Source organism: Drosophila busckii, chromosome 2L (genome assembly GCF_011750605.1).
Source record: "Drosophila busckii strain San Diego stock center, stock number 13000-0081.31 chromosome 2L, ASM1175060v1, whole genome shotgun sequence".
NCBI classification, from domain to species: domain Eukaryota; kingdom Metazoa; phylum Arthropoda; class Insecta; order Diptera; family Drosophilidae; genus Drosophila; species Drosophila busckii.
In genome coordinates this window covers 18,355,701-18,378,440 of record NC_046604.1, presented here as the reverse complement: position 1 = coordinate 18,378,440, position 22,740 = coordinate 18,355,701, and the positions used below count along the sequence as shown (strand labels likewise).

General features: G+C 36.3%; 3 protein-coding genes across 3 annotated transcripts; all 3 read right to left on the bottom strand.

Moving 5' to 3' along the window:
- Window positions 1–331: 331 nt before the first annotated feature.
- Window positions 332–1,172, bottom strand: LOC108604105. Its single transcript, XM_017993389.1, has 2 exons — window positions 1,119–1,172; window positions 332–1,064 (listed from the first exon to the last, which is right to left on the bottom strand). Exons 1-2 carry the CDS (start codon window positions 1,126–1,128, stop codon window positions 367–369), a joined length of 708 nt encoding a protein of 235 aa, XP_017848878.1. The 5' UTR covers window positions 1,129–1,172; the 3' UTR covers window positions 332–366.
- An 8,915-nt stretch (window positions 1,173–10,087) lies between these two features.
- On the bottom strand, window positions 10,088–15,567 carry LOC108607909 (excitatory amino acid transporter 1). Its single transcript, XM_017999023.2, has 10 exons — window positions 15,314–15,567; window positions 13,552–13,803; window positions 13,399–13,494; window positions 13,173–13,340; window positions 13,070–13,112; window positions 12,194–12,236; window positions 11,946–12,129; window positions 11,329–11,889; window positions 11,179–11,275; window positions 10,088–11,120 (listed from the first exon to the last, which is right to left on the bottom strand). Exons 2-10 carry the CDS (start codon window positions 13,734–13,736, stop codon window positions 11,058–11,060), a joined length of 1,440 nt encoding a protein of 479 aa, XP_017854512.1. The 5' UTR covers window positions 13,737–13,803; window positions 15,314–15,567; the 3' UTR covers window positions 10,088–11,057.
- Window positions 15,568–17,290: 1,723 nt separating this feature from the next.
- Window positions 17,291–18,457, bottom strand: LOC108607910 (cyclin-dependent kinases regulatory subunit). The gene is made up of 2 exons (XM_017999024.2): window positions 18,150–18,457; window positions 17,291–18,072 (listed from the first exon to the last, which is right to left on the bottom strand). Exons 1-2 carry the CDS (start codon window positions 18,203–18,205, stop codon window positions 17,901–17,903), a joined length of 228 nt encoding a protein of 75 aa, XP_017854513.1. The 5' UTR covers window positions 18,206–18,457; the 3' UTR covers window positions 17,291–17,900.
- Between the last annotated feature and the right edge of the window lie 4,283 nt (window positions 18,458–22,740).

Genomic DNA, 22,740 nt, shown 5'->3' with positions numbered 1-22,740 from the left:
CATGCAACATTTTTTGTTGCCAGACAACAACAGTTTCAACTTTCAGGTAACAGCGCCAAGCGGCAGCAGCGCTAATGGAGTAATTACCATTGCATTGAAATGTGGCAAAAGGCCCACAGCTGCTGCCGTCGCTGTTGCTGCCGCTGTCTCTGTTGCATGTTAAATGGGTGAATGGGGGAATAGCAGCGAGACTGGAGAATGGGTGAATGGTACAAGTGAGTGGGACAACGCTCAGCATAATGATATGATTGTTGTAACTTATTCAAAAGGGTATAGCTGCTATATGATTGAGGCAAACAAAACCGAAGCTTAACAATTATTTTAATGTGTGTATTAATACTGAAGTGAATTTATTTGATACTCTGATTAGAAAGTTAATGCTGCTGCGTTTTGCATGCAACTGCGGCAAGTGCACAACGCTTCAAAGTCATTAAATGTGCTGTTGAGCTTGCGCTGCTTTAGTGGTTTATATGGATCAGCTTGGGAGCTGGACTTGGGAGCAGCGGCTCGCTGTGCTACCAGCTGCAAGCGCTGACGATTGAGCAGCTGCTCCAAATCTAGATCATGCAGCAGCTCAATTGAAGGCTTAGTTGTCAACGTTGATTCATCTTCGGGCAAGTCCAGCGAATCGGAATGCGTTGACTCTTGTAGCTCATTGGACTCGGCGCTCAAGGACATTGGCTGTTGTCCTGCCACAACGCGTGTAAAGCAACGTTGTTGCTGGCTGTTCGGCAGCGTCGCTGGCGTTAAGTTCAAGCGTATGCGCGTTAAGCGTGATAAGCGTTTGGCCAGCGTGCGCAGCTCGTGCTCATTGCCTGCAGTCAGCTGCTTTATGCGCCAGCTCCAATTGATCTGGCACATGGTGCAGGCGGACTGCAGCAGCATAAAATTATGCAGCGCCTCGTTGGTATTGCCAGGACGATTAATAATTAGCACGCTGGCAATGCTGTCCGGCTGCAGTTTGCCCATTAGACGACACAGTATGACGCCATTGCTCAGATCCTGCAGCTTGTGGCAGTGCGGACTGCTTACCATTGAATTTATCCATTGCAACAAAGCAAAGTCTGTCAAAAATGTTATTTATTAAATGCAATTTAGCTCATTTAATAACAACTTACTGTCTTTCATTTCAATTTTGTTATTAAAAATGTAGCTATAGCTTGCTTAGTTTGTATAAGTTTTATATGAAATAAAGAGCATGCAAACTGCGTTGTATTTACTTTTCGCCTTTGTTTGTTTTTTTCATTTGGCATGAGCCAAGCGTTGAAGCGCCACAAGTAGCCGCTTGGCTGCCCCTTCAGCTTGCCCCTTTCGCTCGCTTTGTGCCGCTTGTCGCGTAACGCTTGAGTAAAGCGGCAAATTATAATGCGAAACTCTTTGGCCAGCAGCGCATATCAACAGTTGGTCTGGTGTTGTTTTTATCTGTTGAGGGGGATTTGATTTATTTGTCGCATTGATATCATTACTGTAACAAGTTTTTGTCTAAATATGCACCAAGCGTAAATAACTAAATTAAAATCTATTTGCAGTGACCATCATTTTGCATAAACAATAAATAAGCGCAAACAATTGTTTGTCAACGCTCTGCTGTCGCTTGTTAATGTTAATTGAAATTTCACCATGTGATTTTTAGTAAGCACTTGCAATTATTTGTACATTTTTTTCTATAATTCATTTAATGAATTTAAATGTCGCAGCTGTTTATTTTTTAAATTGCTTTTAATAGTTTTCCCTTGACTGCCACTAGCATCACAGCTATGTATATAAGTTATATGACTCAATCCATATTTGATTGGCCTTTTCATTGTCCGTTGGCTGTGCAGCAGCGCTTGAAGACTTAATGCTTGATCCATGGTCAAAGTTATCAATAAAAACGCGCTTTTAATAATAGTTATAGCTATAGTTTAGATAGCATTTAAGGGTGCTAGTAATTTTAGCATCCAAGTGTAGTTCAAACACTTGTGAGTTTGAGAGAGCGCTCATGCATGTATGAGCGTATAAGAGTTGCAATCGTCTTATACTGGTTGCAAGCTTGGGTTTTAAAGTGAATCGGTTAAGCTGGCAAAGGCAGAGCTAAGCATATTAAATATTTTTTATATGTTTTCAATGATGTAGAATGTAAATATTTAACTTGCAACTTATTAAACAAATTGCACATAATTAAATAGGCGTTTGTTAATTAATATTTATAGCGTCATTAAAATAACTAAAATGCAACTTGCAACTCTTAATGATGAGTTCAAAACATTAAAGCGGCTGTAAATATTTTTATGCTTTGTCAAAAAGCAGTAGCACATAATAAAAAATTTAAGTTAATTGCAAAATATCTATTAATATATATTATAAATTTAAGCAAATAAAAAATGCGCTAAGCTGATTTTGATTGCCAGTAGTTGGTTTTAATAAATAAATAAAAAGTTGTTTACATTCATCAAAAGTTGTAGCTCAGTCAAACACAACTTTTATGCAAGTTATCTTAATTTTTTGCATTTTCGCTTAATTAAAGTAGTTTGCGCAACTACAGTTTACACCTGTTTAACCAGCGCAATTAGTGAGCTACCACACAGAAGTTGCACTAAACACAAAATCTTGAGGTGCTAAAGTTAGCAAGGCTAAATCTGAAAATGAAGCTGAAGCTTCAGCAGCTCAAAATAGCGTTAACGAGCAGCTAGCCAAGATTTAAGTTGAAGATGCAGGAACAGCAACACTTGAACAAAAGCAAAATAAGCTGAGCTGAGCGGCAAGCGTGCCGCATTTGGTGGCAATAATTAAAACAAGTGTTTAAACGAAGCGAAACGGCCGCAACTAATTGGTTTTGCATGAGTTAGTGGCACGGCAAACAACATGCAACAAATTGGTTAAAACAATTCAATTGCTGCACAAATTGCTTCAAGCTCAACATTAATTGTCGCAAAGAAAAATTAAAGCAGCGTTAAAGCCAAAGTGCCAAAATTAAATTAAGCAAATCAGCAAAAACTAAAAACTAAGCACAATTAAACCTTCAATTTAATTCTCAGCACTTGCTATAAAGTCAAATATATAAATAACTATACTTAAGTGCTTGCAACGATTTATCAGCAACAATTGCCAAATATTGTCAAAGTCTTTTTATTTGCAAGTTCTCAGCTCGCAACTTTTGCTTGCCACTTGCCCTTTAGCTAGAGTGCCTTAAAATATTTATATGCTGCAACCCATACACACACACATATTCTTATTCTATATTTCACACATTTGCTGACACTATACTGGCAACAGATTTTTTGCCAAAACTGTAGCTAGAGCTTTTTATTATTTATATGCATGTATTTGACAGCAAATGCAGCAACACATGGAAAATTTTTAAATAAATGCATGCAGAGCATAAGTAACTTTTTTAGCCATATTTTACAATTTATTACGCTTGTCAATTGCCTGACGGCAAAAAGAAAAAATATTGTATAGTACAGAGGGGTATAAAACTTTATTTTATTTTGATGCTCAGCACTCGAAATATCTGCCAAACAATTTGTTATATGCTGCTAATAAATGCATGAGCTGTTTATGGCCAAGTAAAGTTTTAGCCGAGCACTCTAAGCCAATGTGCAGTGTGTTTATTGTTAAACAATAGTTAATAAATATGCATAAAGTTGAGCAACATTGAAAATAATAAAGTTATGCGAATAATTTGTAGTTTGGAAAAGTCGCAAATTAATTGCTATAATTTTAAATATAATATATAACAGTTTACAATTAAAGAATATATAATTAACATTGTTTGATGTAACAAATTAAATTGAATTTATTTTTCATATAAGCTGCTTTCACTAACTAAAATTTCGCTTTTAGTTTAGAGCTTGACCTCAATGTCATTTATCATTTATGTCATTAGCAACGCTCAATGTCGTTGCAACAGTTTCAAAAACTGTTCAAATTCTATTTAGAGCAGCAGCTCATCTCGAATGCATAATGTCAAAAGATCAAAAAAAGTTAATTCAATAAATTGCAACAATTTATAATGTAGCATAAGTGGGCTGCTCATTATTTTAATGTCAGTGTGTGTGTGTGGCATGCAACAGTAGCAGTCTGTCAAGTTGGCCAAGTCATTGTCTTTTGTGGGCTTCAAGACTTTTACGCCCATTAACATAAACTTGACACGTTGCCATAGCTTGGGTGTATGTGTGTGTGTTGGCAACCAGTTAAGTCGCTGCGGCTTGCAACGTTATGTGATTAAAGATTAATGATAAGTCACGTTTTTGACAGCTTTTGCGATTTTTTGGCAAGCAGCGTTGTTACAACGTTAAACAATTATTTATTTTATGTTTAAGCAATTTTAACACTAAGCTACTACGGCTAGCAATTGAGCAATTTGATTGAATTATGTGGCATGCACTTGCACTTGCCACAAGCTAAATTGCAACCGCAAGCAATTTGCCCAGGCGCACTTTTGCAATGCAACATCAATTTGTGTTTTCATTTTTTCTATTTTTTTTTTTTTTTTGCCACTTGACTGCTGCAGCATTTGCATTGCACATATCTCAGCCTCGCTCTTTCTCTATCGCTATATCTATCTCTATCTAGGTTGCCAGCACTGCTTGTGGTGCATTGGCTTGACAATGCCACAGACATTGCCAATGTACCCCTGGCCCGCTGTCAATGTGGCTCAATGAGATTGTTGCTCTCGTTGTTTTGTGGCTTTGCCGTGCTCAAAGCCAATCTCAGCTCCACACTGCCCCTCACCGCTTTCCCGCACTCCCGCACAAAAATCGCAGCAAGTCAGGCGCAATTCGTAGATACGCGTGTTTTGTGCTCATCAGTCGTCCAAATAGCAGACAGACAGCTCTCATTCCCACTCCCTCATGCACTGTCCCCGGTGGAGTTCTTAAACGCGTAGCGCATGGAAATGTGACTGATGAAATGAGAAATGTGGTTTTCCACGCTGCGTGTTCAGCCATGCTTATGGCATATTAAAGCTCCTTAAAATAGACAAAAGAGTTCAATGAAGACATGATTAGGTGCAGCGACGAATTTTCAAATATGCCGACAATTAATTTGCTTGGCAGAATGTTTTGGCTGTCGATAATTCTATTGCATACTTTAAGGCAAATGCTTCTACACAAATAAAATTCTGGCAACTGGCATATTAATAATGCTTATATTAATTTACTTAAACGCACAGCAAACATAATTGACTATACATTAAATATTATTAAAACGACAACAAAGTAAGCTGATGGAATTGTAATGAAAATATTTTGCTTTGCTGAAATGTTTACTTAAATATTTATAAGTAGCAAAGTCTTAATGCAGCTACAATTGAAACCAATTAATATTATAATCAGCTAAGAGAAGCTTTGTGGTGTGGCCTACTTCTTAACTCAAGGTGTTGCAACTAATACCGATAGCGGTCGCAGCAGACGTTGATCCTTTCAGCGGGCATGAGCAACTAAACAATGTGCAAGCTACGTGTGCACGAACTATGATAATATGCGGAATATGTGCCACTTATCCTCGCTGAACAATGCCAATAAGCAGAAGCGTCAAGTTGTGGCTATTATGCATGGCCTGCTCAGCTGCTCGGATTGTTTTCGGCTCAATGGGCTGGACAAAGCAATCGGGGCATACATTGACGGGCGCTGTCGCCAGCTTAATTCGCTCAGCAACACCTAGCCGAGCGTCCAGGCGTGCAGTGTTAAGATCAGCACAGCAGCTTACTAAGTTATTAGTGATTTACATTTTAATTGCACTTGCTTGTTACCTTGATTTGTTTTTACTGCACTGTCAGTTTAATTTACACACGCACTGTACTGTTAACAATGCAGCTGTTGCAAACTTTAAGCGCGCTCAGTGCTAATTACCCCGCGCCTGTGAAACTTTAATTTTAGTTTATTTTGCACACAAGCACACGCTTTTAACACCTCATCCTCTCTCTCTGTGTGTGTGTGTGTGTGTTTGTCAACATTATTGCTGCAGCCATGCTCAACTTATCTCTTTCAGCTTGCTGGCTAAATTATAGTAATTAGCGTGTGTCAGAGCTGTGGCCAAAGGGGTGGGGGGGCGGCGCTACACCTACGTCATAGTTAAGCTAAAGCACTAAAGCAATAACAAAATCTGTAAAATATGAGCAACATGCATTGGTTAAGCTGGCTTATCAAGTGCATCAAAATATGGCAGATGAAGTGATTTTAAAAGTTGAATTGCTATTTTAACAACAGAGCGCAGCGCATTAAAACAATTTGAAAAAGTGAAAGCGCAAATAAAAAGAACACCATTTAAAAATATGGCATGGAACTATAATGGGCAAGCATTATTAATTTATTAAATTGCAAAATTCAACTCTTAATATTGTAAGCAAATAATGTCTAAAAATAAAGTACTACAAAAATTGAAACTGCTTAAGTATTAAATTTATTGATGCCAAGATGAAAATAGTCTTATAATTTATTATAGAAAAACAAATATTCAATTGATACTAAAGCCATTGATACTAAATAATGCATTAAGCAATATTCTGCAGTAAGAAAAATAAAATTACTATACAAGTAAAAACCGCACACACACACAAGCAAATAAAACCTTTCAGTTGACAGTTGTGCACCCAAGGGTTAAGCTGCTGCAATGTTTAAGTAAACCACAGTCGGTCAGTCAGTCCCAGGCCAGTGGCATATTCATTAAAAATAAATGTAAGAATGTTGACAACAAAAATAATTTAAAAATTTACAAGAACATGACAAATTAAATTGCAAATAAAAATTAATAAACTGCAAAAGCATTTGTTGCACTTCGAAATTGGCTGCAAGTAGTGCTGGCTGCTGACTGAGCACTGACTGGGGGGTTGGGGGTTACATAGCATAAATCTGCGGCAAGTGTCTGGTGACGCGCTTAAAATGCTTTATTTTCAAGAGACTGTAGAAAAAGCGTAAAACAGAAAAGTGTTAAAAGTATTTCTCATGCGGAAAATGCACGGAAAAACTTTGCGTTAGACCAAGCGCTGCGAAGTTACAGTAAAAAATGACTGCAAGAGTCTGGGAGTCGAGTCTGTAAGTGGCAACTGTATGCATAATTTAAAAACAAGGCGTCAAAACAGCAGCGTCGACAATTACAACACCGAAAACTTGCAATTGCAAATTGAAAACTGCACAAAAAAAACTACAACAGAAAAAAACTAAACTAAAAGCAAAATACTTATAAAGAAAATATATATAAAATAAGTTGAGCAGCAGCGCAGTAATAAGGAAAACTTGCAAGTGACAAAAGTGGCAAATGTCGCAGCGTGTTGCTTGCCAAATGTTTATTGTCAAAGTTTCGTACGCAAAACTTTAGCTTGAGCTCCAGTTAAAAAGATGTAAGTAAACAACTAGCTATAGGTCTAGGTAAACGCACTTAGCAGGGGCAAGAGGCGGGTAAGTTCTAGATTATGTTGTTTACAGCCAAAAGTTTTTTTTACTTTGCAGTAATTAGCAAACGATTTGCATGTAAATGAGAGTCGGGCGCAAGAGACAGCAGAAGACGCTGTACATTAGGTGAACATTTGAGTACATTAAATATTGAAAAAAATGCAATAACAAAAACACATACATAATCTAAATATATTAGAAAGTATTTATGAACTGCTGTCTGCGCTGTCGCCTTTCTCAGACTTTAATAAGCTATAGCTCAGATAAAAAAATTGTACTGCAAAGTATTATAGCTTAATTAACTCATGGTGTTCGGCAATGAAAGAATTTAAAATAAAAAGTTATGGCAACCAATAGTGAAGACTCGTTTTTTGTTGCATTTTATGCTTTTAACTTAGCTAATAAAATCCGATCCAAATGTTGGCTTACTCAAGGTAAGTAAGGTAAGTTATTAATCAAGCTATAATAATTTTAAAACTATCGCTGCTTACTTTACCTATCCTACCCTACCCCGATAAACAGTCGCTGTCTCTTAAGCCCACTGCGTACTTTTTTTACAGAGTCAAAGCGGAGTCATCTTTAAGCTTAGTACTGTCTACGTTTAATGCAACATTTTGATAACCCAATAAGCGCAGATTAACAGAGTACAGCCAAATATGGGATAGCGTATATAGGATATATGAATGTGGTGGGAAAATCGCTGTAAAAATCCCTCTTCTATATGCGACTGACTTCCATGTGATAATAGTTCATCCAACTCATCACTGTCGTAATTAAATTGCTTACGTGGCATTATTTCCAGCAGCTGCTTGTCATCAACACTTAAATAATTTATAATTTTTAGCTCTCGCTCGGAGGACACATTAAAATTCGCCTTGGTTGTTTTCTTGAGGCCCAGATTTAAGGCCCGACGCATGTGAAAGTGTGGCGTCTTTTTTATAAACTCCTCACTATCGCTGTAGTCCTCGCCGTCACTATTCATGGAATAAAAGTCTGCTTCCGAGTCGAAAGACTGCTCCGAATCGCTACTAAGATTCCCTGAAGAGTACACCGGCTGTTGGACCTCAGCGTTAGCTGCTTGCTCAAGTCCGCCACGAATGCGCTCCAGGGCCAACGAGCCTCCCGCTCTGCTGGCGGCCAAGAAGCGCGACAATAATATCGTAAGTATTTCCATGCTACTTGTTTCATTCTCTCTACTTGTTTCATTCTCTCTTTTTGTTTCATTCTCATGCGCTTGTTCTTCCTTTGGCGTTCCTGCAGCAGTTGTTGTCTCATGCCTAACGCAGCCATTGCCGTATATCCTTAATGGTTTTTTAAAACTCGCTGGAATCGCTGGCCTAACATACGGTTGGCTTTGCTGCGGCTCCGACTTTGTGTTGTTTATAAAAAATTCATATGCACGCATCTTGGCGCGATAGGCTATGATGGCAACATGGGCCTGGCGCTCCAGCTGGCGCCGATCTGCAGTATGTTCCGTCTCAATGAACATGCGATGGCAGAGTAGGCGTAGTTGGGCGTTGCTCAAATGCTGCAAATGTTCAATCGTAGAGGACATAACGATGTACTTGATTTTAATTTAATGGGCTAAGCAGCGGTTTTTATAAAATTCCACAAATGCCCGGCTGTGTAGACAACAAATTTTGAACAAATTTTAAAATAATTAACATGCTAACATTGTTACAAATTGACGAAAAGTAATTCATAGCTGTCATGGCAAAATAAATTTTACTAGCTATTGAGAATTATGTACACAAACCATCTGCCAACAGCAGAGTTCACAACCTCTGCTTGCACTGCGCAGTTTTATAGCTACGAGCTTTTTAGATGCAACAATTTGTTGTCACTGCTATTTGAACAATACATTAATTTAGTTTAATTTGAACAACTTATTTTAAATTTATTATTTATAAATTAGCAATTTTACAATAAAATTCCATCAGATCCTATTACTCCTCTGTTACATTTTCTAGCATAAATATTTTTGTTTAGTTTCTATTGCTTCATCTGAACATGGCTATGTGCATTCTTACTTGAGTTGAGTTTCATTCTTCATACGGCAATAGTTGAACGCTACCCAAATCACTATCTGAATTATCTTCGTACGGAGAGCGCCGCTTTAATTTGGGCGTGCTGTCATTTGTTTTTGGAAACTTTCGAAACCTTGCAGGCCTTGCATTGGGAAAACTGGCTGGAAAAAGTGGCCTTTGGTACGGCTGCGTTTCCATGGCAGTCATCTCTGTATTGTATATGAAATCAAAGGCGCGCCTCTTGGCACGATATGCAATAATGGCGATATGTAGCTTGCGCTCCAACTGACGACGCTCGTATATATGATCCGTATTAAGATACAATCGCTGAGCCAGTAGGCGTAATTGAGTGTCGCTCAATTGTTGCAAGTACTCGATAGCAGAGGTCATAATGGTGGATCAGATACTGTAATTTTAATATTGGAATGACCGGGTGTATGTACTAAAAATTTTGAAGAAGTCTTGAATTAAAATTGTAAGAAAATGTATAAAGTCAAGTCATAGAAGCAAACGCAATATATGAAATTTAAATCTAAGGCGAAACTATTGTAAATTTGTATCGAAGAAACAAACCAGTGCCTGGGATAAGTTTTATAGCTGAAAGCTTTTGGCAAGCTATGCATTTATAAAATGTCGCTGCCAAAAAAACAATCAATTGTAATCGTTTACAACTATAAACATAATAACTTGTAGATTCCACATTTTATTTGCAAACTTTAAGACTACATGCAACTACAAACAGTTTTCGTATTCTTACATATTCAAATTTATTAGCGAGTAATATTAAATTGGCCAAAGCTCTGCTTGAACTGCAGCTATGTTAAATAACTATTTTGAAATTAATGTCGTGCTCTTGATCATTAAATATGCTTAAGCTAAGTTTTCTTGTATTTTATTAATAACATGTGATGTATTTTATACTAAATCGAGTATTATTTGAACGTATGCTTGTGTATAGCTTTGAGCATTTGTTGGGCTGCATTATTGTCTTTTTAAATATATTTTGATTGAATGTTTGTTTTGCAAATACATAAGTGTACGTTTAATTTCGGGCTATAATTAAATAGACAAATTACGTATAAATGTTTATTAATACTTAGGCTATTAAGTATTTACAAAGCTCAACTTTGAACACGAACTTGCAACGGCAATACAATAATTTTTTTTTGTTATTTTATTTATAATATTTACTAATTTAACTGCAGACTAAAGGTGCATGCTAAGTTTATTTTACTTTCCGTACATATATTTGTTATTTAAACGTTTTGTTGTCGACTAAGAAGATATTGATTTGGCTTAAAAAATGTATTTGAATTTGTTGTATATAAATTAAAAAAGTATTTACACCATGATAATACCTTGGCTGGAAATTTAGCGCTTTCCATAACTTTTTTCTGTTGCTGTTGTTGTTGTTGTTAATTAATGCATAAATCTGTTAAATTTTGTTGTCGGTTGCATGCCGCACTGAACGATAAAAGCAAATTCGTTGAAGCAAATTCTCTCTCAGTTGATTTGAATTCAAAACGCGTCTTGGTCGCTTTAACCACAAACAAAATGCAGTAGACTGCGGACGATAACGTTGGACTTACTCCTCGCTGTCGTCCTCTTGCTGCTGCACTCATCGCTTGCGATTATAGGCGCCAAGCGAAGACTGCCTTCATTCCTTCATTTCATGTCCATTCGTGCCCAGCTCGAGCAGCTCATGTGGCTCAGCATTCAGCTGCAAATGCAAATCAATGGTTAAAGCTAAATAAACTAAATGAATGACTAGAGCTTACGCGATCGACGCTGGCCAAATCGTTCTTGGACAGATGATTAACCAAAATAGTGCCCAAAGCATCGCACATGACATTGATGGTGGTGCGGAAGCGATCCCTGCAAGCAACTTAATGTAGTATGAAGCTCTCGTTGAAGTCTCAGCTACTTACAAAAGCCAATCGACGGCTATGATGAGCGATACGTCCTTGGGCTCCAGGCCCACTGTGTCCAGCACCATTACCATTGTTACCAAGCCCGCTTGGGGTATGCCAGCGGCGCCTATAGATGCAGCCGTTGCCGTTATGCTCACCGCCACAATTGTGCCGAAGGAGTAGCTCATCTCACGATACTGAGCAATGAAGAGCGCTGCCACAGCCTCATACAGAGCAGTGCCGTCCATGTTGATTGTCGCACCCACGGGAATAACAAAGCGTGTCACACGCGGATCAATGCCCATGTTGTCCAGACATTTGATGGTGAGCGGCATAGTGGCGGAGCTGGAGCCAGTGCCGAAGGCTGTGGCCAGCACCTGACTGAGCTTTGCTATAAAGCGATATGGCAGCTTGCGAGTGCCCAGGAAGAATATGATGGCGATTGTGCCGAAGCCATGCAGGAATAGGCCTATCATAACAGTTATAAAATACCAGCCTAGGGACTGTATAGTCGCCGCAATCGACTCCATTTCAATAATCTTGGCCGCTATCAGAAAACCCACTCCAAGCGGTGATATCCTGTTCAAATTAAATGTCACTAAGCCATGCTTACGCTCCAGCACTCATTAACTCACCATATAACCCAAGATGTGATGGTCATCATAGCTTCACTTAGCGTTGTAAAGAAATCCTGCAGCAATTGTCCCTTCTCACGCATGCGCCCAATGGTTGTGCCCAAGATGACGCTGAACATAACCAAGCCCAGCACATTGGAGCCCTCACGCTGCGCCGCCTTGAACTCCCAGTTCTCCATAGGCTCTGCAAGAAATTAAGTCAAGCTGCATATTAAGAGCGACACTTGCAAAGCTTTCCAATTACTTACGAGCTGGTGAGATGCTGGTGTTCTCAAAGATCTCCGTGCGATGCTGTAAATCATTTTATTAATATTAAGTTTAAGAAAAATATAGCTTATATATTTTATTTATTATTGCAGCAGTCGAATAAATACATATAAATACGCATTGCTTTTTACTCAAAAGAAAGTTCAACAGAAATTAATTTGGCAAAGATTATCTTGAAAATATGTATTTGAAAATCTTCGTTGTCAATTGTGCCCAAATAAATAATAAATAAATATATATTTATATATAAATTTATATACAAAAAGCAACATACTCGTATGCCAAAGCCATTGGAATATCCCCTTTAGTGAATCAACAAAAGCAGTAGCGACAATAATCTAATTCCACACTTGCATATTTATTTAGTTTATGGCAGCCGACTAATGTGCACACACACACGTGCATATACACTTAATTTCACATGCATGTGTGTGTGTGTGTGTGTGTGTGTGTGTTTGCAAAAGCTACTGGGGGGTACCATGTGTGGAATTGAGGCTGCGTAACTAAGCTGCTATTGGAAGCACTCACAGACTATGTCTGTGGTGATAATTTAAATTTCAGCATATGGATATAAAGCTTTATTATGGGATTGTGCGAGACACATACACACACACGCACACACATACAGAGAGCGACGATCCCCCGTTATACATTTTTGAAGCGAACCCCAATTGAAACGGAAAGACTTTGCTTTCGAGTATCCTATCATTGTCAGTTTTGATTATGTGCCGCGCGCTTTGCTTTAATCAAATTATGTAAACGAACAGAACTTCGCCAAAGACCACAATTGGATAATTGCTGGTGGCAATAATGTTGCTAAACCGAAGCAAATGATGCCAACTGCCAAAGATACATACCTGAAACATAGTCGACTGTATGATGTTGTCTGTGAACATGTTTCTGTTAAGAATAAACCATTTTATTTATATATTAGTTAGTTTGTATAAATGGGCTGCCTACCTCACTAAATCCATGAGTGTATCGGGCGTCAAGACCTTGGATGCTTTGTCAATAGTTTCGGTGCGTGTTTCAATAATCTTGGCACCCTGGCCGGGTCTAATGGATGTGACTAGACAAATGCCCAAAATTACAGCTGATATGGTGGTAACAAAGTAATAAGTAATGGCTCTGCAAAGAAACAGAAAAGCTTTAGCAAAGTAATCAAATTAAAATTAAGTATACGCACCTGGTGGCAATTTTGCTGGACATGCTTAGATCGAGTCCACCAATAGCGCTGGTTATGGACGACACTAGCAATGGCACTATTAAGCACTTAAGCATGCTGTAAGCCAAATAAAGTTTTTAATCGCATAATGATAGTTAGTTAGTTGCCACTTACCGCAAGAAAATCTCACCCGGAAACGATATGTACATAATTTCACGTTTTGTCCACTCGCCCGTGCTGTTCTTGATTATGAATCCCACCAGGCCGCCCACAAAGACACCAATCACGGTGGCCATGGTGAGCACATTCTCCTGCATGAAGCTCTTGAATTTGTTGGCATCCTGCTTGGGTCGCGTCATCGTGGCTAACTCTGTTGGACTTAGACGTTGCTAAGCCAACTGTTGCTCTGTACAACTAAAGTGTAAGCTGAAAATGTATTTCATTTCAATGCCATTTAGCGTCAATTACAATAAATTTGCACATGTTTATTATTTACAAACGCGCAAAAATATGCAGATCAATTAATAACACGCTGCTGATTGTTGTATTGAGTTTAATTGAAGAATTTTTAAGGCAGCGACACAACAAATTCATTTGCATGTGCACCTAATAAATGTGCTCAATTTACAAAAGCGGACAAAGGTTACACATTACAGGCATCAGCTTACCCCAAATGACAAATGACAGCCAATTGCCGCCACTGAGGATGATCGCATAGCCAAAGGGTTTTTAATTGAGTGCTCAGACAGCTCAGCTATAACTAAACTGATATTCATCGCAGTCTATTGATTAAGCTATAAAAACAAGCCACACAATCTGCGCAAATTCCATTGGCTATATATACTGGAAAACTTTCTTATAAACGTTATTTAATTGAGCTGTCAAGCTAGTCCATTTATCTTGCAACGCCTGATAAGCGATCAGCATTTATCTTAACTCGGCTGTTTGTTTAATTAAAACTACAATGCATATAAATCAAGTGCAGCCTGCAAATAACAAATGAACAGCAGCTTAGGGCATAATTTGTAAAGCTTATAGAAATATTTGAACTCTATTAACTTTTGCTTGTGAAATATGCAAACTTATTAAACTTGAACCTGAGCACTAAACTGTTTTAATTGAATGGAAAGTCAATTGAGCTGAATTTCGTAATGACAAACAGTTGAATGGGCTACGCTTTCATTGATTGCTGGTTAGACAGCTGACAAATAGAACATGTGTAGAAACTGAACGTAAGTGATAGGCACGTCGTTATATAACTATTTAAAATGCTGTTTAAACAGAAATTTAAAAAATGCAATGCATGTAAATAAAACATTTGCATACAACACTGAACCAAACCCTTAAGTAATTGCGGCATAAATTAAATAGTTGTCGCTGTTGTTTATGGCAAACCAGTTAAAGCCGACTAAAGATTGTATTAATTAGCAATTTATGCCGCTTATAGCGTGTTCAATTTAATTTATATTAAACTATAAATGTTAACTGGTTATGATTATAGTTTAATTACTCATCATTTAATTTGCCAAGTAGCATAAGCTGCTGCTGCCTAAAATAGAAATGCACTAAAAATAGCGCAAATAAAAGCAAAACAAACTAAACGGTGTGTGGCCACCCCCAACCAAGAGCCTTGGCCCTACGCCTATTGAATATTCCTATTCCTCTTACAAGTTATTGCAGCTGATGCGCCAAAGACTTATCAGCGACTGGAATCTCATGTGCTGGGCTCTTTCTCAAGCTAATGAGCGAAAATCGATGTGATTAACAAACTGGAGCAGTTGCTGTAGGCACTGATGGACTTGAAATGTTATTAAACAATTTTTCAAAGCTTACCAGTTGCATTGAAATTTATAGAAAAACCAATTGTGTCCTTTTTGCCAAAAACTTTTTGTTTATATTTACACAAATGTTGTTCTTACATTTATTATGCACTTACTATGTTTTGCTTAAAAACTTTTTAGCTGCCAGCCACTTGGCACTGCGTGTAATATTTAGAATATCCGTATAGTACTTATTTGATTTATTTAATTTTGAACGCGAGCGCACACGTTTTGTGTTTTCAAACACGCGACGACGTTAATATGACTGATCGCAGATCCAAGAACTGCAAGCATCACTTCGGACAAATGACCACTGACCATTCGGGAATAGAGAGAGCGCGCAAGAAAGCGAGAGAGAGCGAACAACTTGGCTGGCCTGCCTATAAAATAGTACTAAGAACTACATCATAATCAAATTCGAAATGTAGCCAACGAGCGCGCTTAAATGCTGCCCGCAGCGACTGCAACTGCGCTGCCAGCGTCAGCGTCAGCAAAACACAAACAGTTCTCATCAGCGCGCTCTGCTCTGCTTTGCATGTGTGTGTGGGTGTTGTATTATTTTCATTCATCAGCGTGTTTGCAGTCGCAGTCGACGTAGCAGCTTCTGCTTTAGTCGCTGCTCGCGTCGTGCTTATGTTTCTCAATTGCATGATACGCGACGTAACTCATACGACCCGTTGGCAGCGTCAACGTCGTCGTTTTTAGTTGTTGTTGACGCCAAATTAGTTGCCTTGTTCTTAGCACATTATTTCGATTTCTTTTGGCATGCTCTAGCGCCAGAAATTGAAAGGAATTCATTATCAGAAAGCAGCATTTCCACGCACTTCTCTCAAAAGTAGTTCAGTGTTTTGGGGTCGTTGCTTAGCAATCATCAGCTGCATACGCTGCTCATTAGCAGCTCCATTGTATGCACGCTCCGTGATCAGGTTTCTATTATTTGCAGACTGCAATTAGACAACAGCTTTAAAATAGTTTGGCCAGTCATAAGCAGCTTGCAATTAACTTTAAGAATGGCAACAAACAAAACAAATTTATACAATTTTGATTTAAGGATTTCCGGCATTCCAACACATTGTTTGAGAATAAGTTCATCGGGTAATAAATATCTGCCTCTGTTAGGCTTCAATTCGATTTGCCTTGGGGGCTAGTTCTGCTGCCAGTGGGCGACAACACATGCTGGTGGGAAAATAAAGAGCATCGCTGATTCTATAACTAAGGGTATGTGGCCGTACCAGGGTGGGGGGTGCGCAGCATCACTGCATCAAGCAAAATGCTGCTGCTGTCCATAGTCCACAGTCCACAGCTTTTGTCGTAGTTTCATTCCAGTCCCTTGAATGGCAAATTTACATATACCTCTACCTATCTAACTAGGCACCTACCCTTGCACGTTTTATATCATATTTCGGTCAGCTCTCTCATTTTTCTACCGGAACTGTCGATCTTCATATTTTATAGTCACAAAAAATTACAATATTTATATGTACAATGTACAAACATACGAATACATCAACATAGTATCATAGTAAGTGACCAACTTATTGCATAAATATTATATCAATTTTAGGAATTGTAAATTGTATACAAATAGTTAGCGTAAGTAGTTTGATCTTCTGTAAATTGAAGATTACAAGAATGATTAGAGCTATTAGTTTTATATTTTTGTGACTTAATCAAGTTGTAAACAAATTATTTCAATGAATTGCTAACCTAAATGTATTGAAGCTGTAGAAACAGTTCTCACCTATTTAAGTTTCCCTTTGCTCATTATTTGAACGGTAAGTTGTATACAAACATTATTTTTATATGAATACAAAATGAATAAGATTAAATTGTACATAATATCTGCAAAAACTGATTATAGATAACTGCTCTTCTTTCTCTTAACATATCGCTTATTAGCAATCAACTCTTGCTCCATGAAATATCAGTTCTCCATTATCTTAATTCGCGAAATGAAAGCAATACGTGTATATGTTGAGTATTTAAAAACTTCAAGCAATCAACGCTGAAATTTTTCTACACGTTTATTATTTTTTATTATAATTTTATATTAAGTTTAAACTTTAAACGTATTTAGTAATGATAAGAATTTTTTTCAAGATCACAAATCAGATTTCATTTAACATTAAATTGTGTGGAAATAATGTGTATGTATGTGTGTGTGTGTAGGCAATTTGAGTTACTCGGTTAGTTTGTGAATTTCGAGATAGCAACTAAACTATGAGGCGTGCTTAACTATGGCCGCGTGTAATCAAAATGCAAGGAACTCGCGTTTTGCATATCGTATGGCCAACTAAATACATACATTTTATATATAGTAAACTTAAGGCAATATGTTTCCATATGCATATGGCAAACCTAACTCAAAAGTCTAACATTTTCAACTTTCGTTCTCGCGTATCTAAAAAAAACATGATAACATCGAAGTGTGCTTGGCTTAGTAGTGTTGCTCTTATTTTTGCTGCTACTGTTGCCGCTGTTGTTGTTGTTCTTGCTGTTGTTTTGTTATCGTTGGTTAAGGGCCGAACAGGCAGCAACAGTTGTGTGTGCAGCTACCACCGTTTGCGCAGCAGCAGCAGCTGCCCGGACGTCTTACAGCTGTATCTGAATATTTGTATTGTGCGTGTGTTAGTGTGCGTGCGTGTGTGTTGTGTATATGAGAGTATGAGTATGTGTGCGTGGCCTTTGTTAATCGCATTACTACTACTCCTCAGTCTTTGGACGCCGAAATAGCAAAATGTGCGGCTCCGGCTTGTGAATCATGTAGTGTATCCATCCGCGGGACTGCTGTACTCCAATTGATCTCCACTCCGTTTCTGTCATCAGATGAGTTTTGGGTACCAATTTGACGAGCTCTTTGGGCAAGACCACATGTCTGTAAGGTCACACACATACACGCATATGAATAAAATGTAGGGTCACATATTTATTGCAATTTACAGCTGCACATACCTGTACTCGAACTTCTCGTCGTAGTATTTATCTGAATAGTAAATGTCTTTACTCATTTTGTATATATATAGTTTAAGCCTCGACTAGCGACACAACGTTGAGTGTGCTGGAATTTGAAAACGACGCTCAATTTGTAGTTTCTGCAATGTCAGCGTCCTTTTTTGCACCTCGTTTAGCTTTCTGCGTTTGCTGCTTGATTTCACTTTTGGTGGTTAACGACAGCACAGGGAAAAATATAATGCCTTGATTTGTTATGAGGAACCCTTTGACTTTTATAAATATAAATATTTTATTTCGAGTTATTTAAACGAGAAAAAAGTGACGCGGTGTCGGTCGATTGCTTTACCGATAAATAATTTGTGATTGTCCATTCGTTTTCTCGATAGGCGGCGTCACGAATCGAATGTTTTCATTTATATTTGTGCACATATCGAGCAGCTACTCGAGTAGTTTATTATATCGATTTGCCCGCACATTGGCCCGTATTCTTAACCAAAATATTTAAATGTATTAAATGCACAAAACTATACGTATGTAAATACACCACAATTAATTGAACGATCATGTTGAACAAGTTCCGATTGCAGCGCTTAGCTTGCGTTCTATCGTTCTCAAATGAACCACAATTTATTAATATCATCAGCTGATCTAAATGTTTGGTTTTGAAAACAGAAAAGCTGTAAATGGATTTTAAATTGGATACATTACCATTATTGCACAACTTGTGGAAATTATGTCACTTATGGCTAATCACAGCAATATGAACGTGGGCGTGCACCTCGAGCATCGTCTGAACTGGACCAGATTGAGGGCTGCCTTTTGCGGGAAAGCAAGTCATTGCCATGGTGAGTAACATTGTTTCAAAGTGATATTGCTTATATTGATAGTTTCAAGTCAAGCAAAGACGCTCAAAATTAATGAAATAATAAATACAATCCCTTAGTGCTTAGTCGAATTGCCAGAGTAAACCATTTCAGCAACTAATAAAGCTGTTGTGTTGTTTTTGTTTATTTGGTATTACTTAATTCCATATCAACATAATATTTTTATTGAATTCAGTAAAATTTGTTAAACATTTTGCTCGTTTTCGTTACTCAAACAATCATGACATTTTTAATGTTGTCTTGAAGCATTTTGTTGTTCTTGATGTTCAGTTACTTGTTGTTATAACACTTGTTGTTTCTTGTTGTTATAAGACAATTACATCTCATATTTTTTTATTTTTTTTTTAATTTCATTTTATTATTTTAATATTTAAACTCTTTCATTAATTTATAGTTAAACTTAAACAATACAAAAGCAGTGTTTTTTTTTGTCTTTCCATCATATTGTTACACATACATATAATTTTTTTTTATTTATTATGATCTTTTTAATATGGTTTTTTTTTAACTATGATGTATAATTTATTTTATTTTTTTTTAAGACTAAATTAAAGCAATTCTGTTAGGGTTTGGTATTTTATTTCAATACGAATAAAATGTCAAAACTAGTGCAAATAAATTGTGTTATATTAAATATCGTCTCACGTTTGCCTTTATTTATTTTTCTACATGTGTTTAATCGGTTTAAATAATTAAAATTCTCTTCTACAATTACTCGTTCGAATTGCAAACCAAAGATTTTTAGGTTTTAATTTTTCTAGCCCATAATTTGCCATAGGAAAGCAGGTGTGGGATTAGTGGATTGTTTGCTCTAGAGAGGATGGGTTTAATGTCTTGGCTATTTTTATTGTTATAAATGAAAAGCAATAATTTGTTGACATACTTAATAATAGTTTACATGCAGTGTTTGCCTATATATAACACATGTATGTAATACATACATATACACATATAGCATTATGTTACATATGTACCTTAAAGATCTAGATTATAATTTGTTATTAATACATTTTTCATTTGCTTTAGGTTGTATTTCTTTTCACAATGTAATTTCTGTTGAATTTGCTAAAACCAAGTGGGATTGCAAATCAGGATTAACCAAGGACTCCAAGCCAATGGCTTTTTATTAATAATAAATCCTTTCGCCGCGGTTTGCACGTGTTGTTGTTGTTCTTGTTCTTGTTCTTGTTCTAGTTGTTGTTGGTGTGAAGAGGAAGAAGAGACAGACAGATAGATAGAGAGAAAGAAGATTGAGCATTGAAAGAAAGAAATTTGGATGAAAATGTCGCGGGCAAAATGTAATCCAAGGATAGCACACTTTGCACTTTCAGTGGTTCAATGGAAAAGCTTATATACTTACACACATACATATGTCTACTTGCCAATATGTGGGCGTGGCAGTGGCTCTTTTGCGAATTCGTAAGTATATCATTCCAATGGAACTAATGACAATTTGAGCTGAATTCAAATTCCCATTAAACGGCAAAACTAATTGATAAAACACGTTTTATAATGTCTGAAAATCAATCAAATTTTGCCTACGAGTATAATTATATTCTTGATTATGAATTTTTAACGAATTTTCTTATTCATTGTTTTAGAATATTTTACGGCCTTCGATTGGTAATTGGATCACATAAGCTGAATAAACACATCACACACACACACACGCAGGCACACACACATGCACACATACACACACACACACGGACACAAAAGAGATTTCATTATGCTGTGTTTTGTCTTGTTTTTTAAACATACACTTGGTGTAAAAATGGCAGTTTATACATTCATACATATATATATACATATATAGGAATATACATACATACATATATTTTTGTTAAATATGCTGTTTTAACTGTGCTATAGTAATTGTCGAACGCTGAATAGTGCAAAGTATGGCATAAAATTAATGCTCACTACCGAAACATATCAAACATATGGTGCTATATATTTAATTTTTGTAAATCAAATGTGTTTTCTATTACGTTTTAGAGCTTTTTATATTTGTGTGTGTTTAGAATTTTTAGAACGCACGAATGGGTCCAACATTATCTTGGCAGTTTTTATATATGTTGTATGTATATATTGTATGTGTTTTTATTATATAATTTCATTAGTTTTTATTATATTTTTAGCTTTTGTTACCCTATATAACCTACTAATATTTATCGGCGGTTTTGGGAACACTTTGCCCGGTAAAAAGTTCGATTACTAAATCATTAAGGTGAAACATTGTGCGTGAAATATTTTATGTAAATCAAAAAATACTCAAAAGTGGATTATTTTTGAAATTATTTTAAGAATAAGTTATGCCCGTGACTGTTGGAATAATCTTCACTTGTTTTTATTAACTTTTGGTATTTATTTCTTTGTCTTATGCAAACTGCAGCATTTTATTTGACTACTTATCTAATTTGTTTTTATATCGTGTTTCTTATTAGTATTGTAAAGTTGAACTCAAATGGTTTTTAGCTGTAGAATAAATGTTTTCAAAATATTGCAATCCTTGTAAATTTCGTATGAAAGTAAAACAGAATTCGAGATACAAATAAACGAGGGCGATCAGTAACATTTTCTTAATAGTATATTCTTCCATTGTAACCTGATACTGTTCATCGCTTTCCTTCATTTAAAATATATGTAATTAAATTAATGGTATTATAATAATATATTTCTGTATATTTAAGTATAACATTTTCCATTTAACTATTTTTAAGCGATTTTGTTGCATGTGTAGCAAAACCTTATAACATTTCATGTTTAATTTTAATAATCGTTTTATATTTGTTTTGGTTTTTTTTGCTTTTTTGTTTTGCTTTAGCCGCTGTTCACACTTACATATTTAGACTAACGCTAATTAAGTAAATGGTAAAAGGGGGATTAGTTATAAAGCTTGGTATGCCATTTAAGAGTTGTAGCTTCTTATTCTTTCGATTCTGTTTAACGTACTAGCTGCTGTGTTATTAGTTTCCTTGGGGGAAATCAAAACAAATACCATCTTGAGGGTTTCATTGTACAATTTAGTTCTTGATGTGGACATTTTTCAATAAAAAATAATCAATTTCAAAAAATTGGGAGCTGTCTTTGCGTTACATTATTTTCTAGCTATGGTTAGTAATGGCTTGCCTCTGCTTCTGCTTCTGGTTCTGTAATTATTTGTTCTATATATATTTGTCTTTTTTCTTGGGCTAAGATGGCTGTGAAAAGTAGTTATTATATCGAAACGGTTGGGATGTTTTTATTTTATTTAAATTAAGTTCGATTTTATTCATCTTTATTCTTTCGTTTGGTTTTGGTGTTGTACATAATATAATATTATTTTTATTTCCTTTCTTTATATGTGTTTTTGTTTTCATGTTATTGTAACCAGTTACTCTGTACTTTTTACCTTCAGCTATATTTAACTGTTTGCGTCATTTTTATACACATATATGTATGCATATCATTTTTTGAATTAATTTTTTTTTTTTTATTTTTTTATGCAATTTTTCACATTTATGAAATTTTTTTTTGTCTTTTTCCATAATAAGTGAAGAGTATTAATTTTAAATATGTTCTGTGTTTTGTTTTTTACTTTTTCTTTTAACAAGCTGCGCATCTTCTCCGTTTTGTAGTAGTTACTCATTATTTTGTTAAGTTCTATTTAAAAATCTACAGTTATATTCTTGTTTTGCCTAGAAATTTGTGGTTAAACGTTTGTT